This window comes from Procambarus clarkii, chromosome 35 (assembly GCF_040958095.1).
Source record: "Procambarus clarkii isolate CNS0578487 chromosome 35, FALCON_Pclarkii_2.0, whole genome shotgun sequence".
Taxonomy (NCBI): domain Eukaryota; kingdom Metazoa; phylum Arthropoda; class Malacostraca; order Decapoda; family Cambaridae; genus Procambarus; species Procambarus clarkii.
Window position 1 is genome coordinate 36447443 of NC_091184.1, and position 3769 is coordinate 36451211.

The 3769-nt window shown below is 55.2% G+C and overlaps 1 protein-coding gene across 1 annotated transcript; it reads left to right on the forward strand.

Annotated features, from left to right (window-relative positions):
- Positions 1-1317: 1317 nt before the first annotated feature.
- On the forward strand, positions 1318-1785 carry LOC123768545 (circumsporozoite protein-like). Its single transcript, XM_045759195.2, has one exon. The coding sequence runs from the start codon at positions 1318-1320 to the stop codon at positions 1783-1785; it is 468 nt and encodes a 155-aa protein (XP_045615151.2).
- The last annotated feature ends 1984 nt before the right edge of the window (positions 1786-3769 follow it).

The following is a 3769-nucleotide window of genomic DNA, read 5'->3' on the forward strand; positions in this document are numbered from 1 at the left end:
AGTGCTCATGGGTTGTGCTCTCAAAGCTGTAGTGCTCATGGGTGTGCTCTCAAAGCTGTAGTGCTCATGGGGTGTGCTCTCAAAGCTGTAGTGCTCATGGGGTGTGCTCTCAAAGCTGTAGTGCTCATGGGGTGTGTTCTCAAAGCTGTAGTGCTCATGGGGTTGCTCTCAAAGCTGCAGTGCTCATTGGGTGTGCTCTCAAAGCTGTAGTGCTTATGGGGTGTGTTCTCAAAGCTGCAGTGCTCATGGGGTGTGCTCTCAAAGCTGTAGTGCTCATGGGGTGTGCTCTCAAAGCTGTAGTGCTCATGGGGTGTGTTTACAAAGCTGTAGTGCTCATGGGTGTGCTCTCAAAGCTGCAGTGCTCATGGGTGTGCTCTCAAAGCTGCAGTGCTCATGGGTGTGCTCTCAAAGCTGTAGTGCTCATGGGGTGTGCTCTCAAAGCTGCAGTGCTCATGGGGTGTGTTTACAAAGCTGCAGTGCTCATGGGGTGTGCTCTCAAAGCTGTAGTGCTCATGGGGTGTGCTCTCAAAGCTGTAGTGCTCATGGGGTGTGTTTACAAAGCTGTAGTGCTCATGGGGTGTGCTCTCAAAGCTGTAGTGCTCATGGGGTGTGCTCTCAGTGTATTAATGTTCATGAGGCGAGCTCAGAACGGTAATCATGGGGACTATACTGATATCAGTGCTGATGGGACATGCTTGAGCTATTCCCCTGTGTGGAATTTTGTTACTGGGACAGTCTCAAAGCTCTCAAAATGAACTCTTGGGAAAGGAGACGAGAAAGGTATATATATATTATATATATATATATATATATTATATATATATATATATATATATATATATATTATATATATATATATATATATTATATATATATATATATATCTATATATATATAATATGGAAGATACTGGTGGGTCAGGTACCAAATTTGCTCAGTTGAATAACAAAAAAGGAGTGAAAGGTACGGAAGGAAATGCAGAATAGAACCAGTGAGAGTAGAGGGTGCCATTAGCACAATCAGAGAGCACTGAACATCAGAGGTCCACAGCTGTTCAACACCCTCCCAGCAAGCATTAGAAATATTGATTGAACAAAGGTAGATGTATTTAAGAGGCACTTAGATAAGTTCTTGCAAGAAGTGCCGGACCAACCAGGCTGTAGTGGATAAGTGGGCCTGCGGGCCACTCCAAGCAACAGCCTATTGGACCAAGTTATCACAAGTCAAGCCTGGCCTCAGGTCGGGCTCGGGGAGTAGAAGAACTCCCAGAACCCTCTCCAGGTATGTTCCAGGGAATGTGCTGACAACAGTGCCCATATGGAATGTGCTGACAACAGTGCTCATGTGGAATGTGCTGACAACTGTGCTCATGTGGAATGTGCTGACAACTGTGCTCATGGGGAATGTGCTGACAACAGTGTTCATGGGGAATGTGCTGACAACAGTGTTCATGGGGAATGTGCTGACAACAGTGTTCATGGGGAATGTGCTGACAACAGTGCTCATGGGGAATGTGCTGACAACAGTGTTCATGGGGAATGTGCTGACAACAGTGTTCATGGGGAATGTGCTGACAACAGTGCTCATGGGGAATGTGCTGACAACGGTGCTCATGGGGAATGTGCTGACAACAGTGTTCATGGGGAATGTGCTGACAACAGTGCTCATGGGGAATGTGCTGACAACGGTGCTCATGGGAATGTGCTGACAACAGTTTCATGGGAATGTGCTGACAACAGTGCTCATGGGAATGTGCTGACAACAGTGTTCATGGGAATGTGCTGACAACAGTGCTCATGGGGAATGTGCTGACAACAGTGCTCATGGGGAATGTGCTGACAACAGTGTTCATGGGGAATGTGCTGACAACAGTGCTCATGGGGAATGTGCTGACAACGGCTCATGGGGAATGTGCTGACAACAGTGTTCATGGGGAATGTGCTGACAACAGTGCTCATGGGGAATGTGCTGACAACTGTGCTCATGGGGAATGTGCTGACATCAGTGGGAGGGAATATCGCTGAGAACCTCGACCGTGTTAAGACAATTATATATAACAGAGTTTATATTATGCTATTCCATGTGCATCTCCAGAAGTGAAGACTACTGGACGCTAGGCGGAGGGTTGGTGGCTAGGTGGAGGGTTGGGGGCTAGGTGGAGGGTTGGTGGCTAGGTGGAGGGTTGGTGGCTAGGTGGAGGGTTGGTGGCTAGGTGGAGGGTTGGGGGCTAGGCGGAGGGTTGGTGGCTAGGTGGAGGGTTGGGGGCTAGGTGGAGGGTTGGTGGCTAGGCGGAGGGTTGGTGGCTAGGTGGAGGGTTGGTGGCTAGGTGGAGGGTTGGTGGCTAGGTGGAGGGTTGGTGGCTAGGTGGAGGGTTGGTGGCTAGGTGGAGGGTGGTGGCTAGGTGGAGGGTTGGGGGCTAGGTGGAGGGTTGGTGGCTAGGTGGAGGGTTGGTGGCTAGGTGGAGGGTTGGTGGCTAGGTGGAGGGTTGGGGGCTAGGCGGAGGGTTGGTGGCTAGGTGGAGGGTGGGGGCTAGGTGGAGGGTTGGTGGCTAGGTGGAGGGTCGGTGGCTAGGTGGAGGGTTGGTGGCTAGGTGGAGGGTTGGTGGCTAGGTGGAGGGGTGGTGGCTAGGTGGAGGGTTGGGGCTAGGCGGAGGGTTGGTGGCTAGGTGGAGGGTTGGGGGCTAGGTGGAGGGTTGGTGGCTAGGTGGAGGGTCGGTGGCTAGGTGGAGGGTTGGTGGCTAGGTGGAGGGTTGGTGGCTAGGTGGAGGGTCGGTGGCTAGGTGGAGGGTTGGTGGCTAGGTGGAGGGTTGGTGGCTAGGTGGAGGGTTGGTGGCTAGGTGGAGGGTTGGGGCTAGGTGGAGGGTTGGGGGCTAGGTGGAGGGTTGGTGGCTAGGTGGAGGGTCGGTGGCTAGGTGGAGGGTCGGTGGCTAGGTGGAGGGTTGGTGGCTAGGTGGAGGGTTGGTGGCTAGGTGGAGGGTTGGTGGCTAGTGGAGGGTTGGTGGCTAGGTGGAGGGTTGGGGGATAGGTGGAGGTTGGTGGCTAGGTGGAGGGTTGGTGGCTTGGTGGAGGGTCGGTGGCTAGGTGGAGGGTTGGTGGCTAGGTGGAGGGTTGGTGGCTAGGTGGAGGGTGGGGGGCTAGGTGGAGGGTTGGTCTAGGTGGAGGGTTGGGGGCTAGGTGAGGGTTGGTGGCTAGGTGGAGGGTTGGTGGCTAGGTGGAGGGTTGGGGGCTAGGTGGAGGGTTGGTGGCTAGGTGGGGTTGGTGGCTAGGCGGAGGGTTGGGGGCTAGGCGGAGGGTTGGGGGCTAGGTGGAGGGTTTGGTTGTTAGGCGGAGGGTTGGGGCTAGGCGGAGGGTTGGGGGCTAGGCGGAGGGTTGGTGGCTAGGCGGAGGGTTGGTGGCTAGGCGGAGGGTTGGTGGCTAGGCGGAGGGTTGGGGGCTAGGCGGAGGTTGGGGCTAGGCGGAGGGTTGGGGGCTAGGCGGAGGGTTGGGGGCTAGGCGGAGGGTTGGTGCTAGGCGGAGGGTTGGTGGCTAGGCGGAGGGTTGGTGGCTAGGCGGAGGGTTGGTGGCTAGGCGGAGGGTTGGTGGCTAGGTGGAGGGTTGGTGGCTAGGTGGAGGGTTGGTGGCTAGGTGGAGGGTTGGTGGCTATGTGGAGGTGTTGGGCTAGGTGGAGGGTTGGTGGCTAGGCGGAGGGTTGGTGGCTAGGCGGGGGGTTGGTGGCTAGCGGAGGGTTGTGGCTATAGGGCGGAGGGTTGGTGGCTGGCGGAGGGTTGGTG

Coding starts and splice junctions, on each gene's coding strand:
- LOC123768545 (XM_045759195.2), top strand. CDS start 1,318: ATGGAATGTGCTGACAACAGTGCTCATGTGGAATGTGCTGACAACTGT.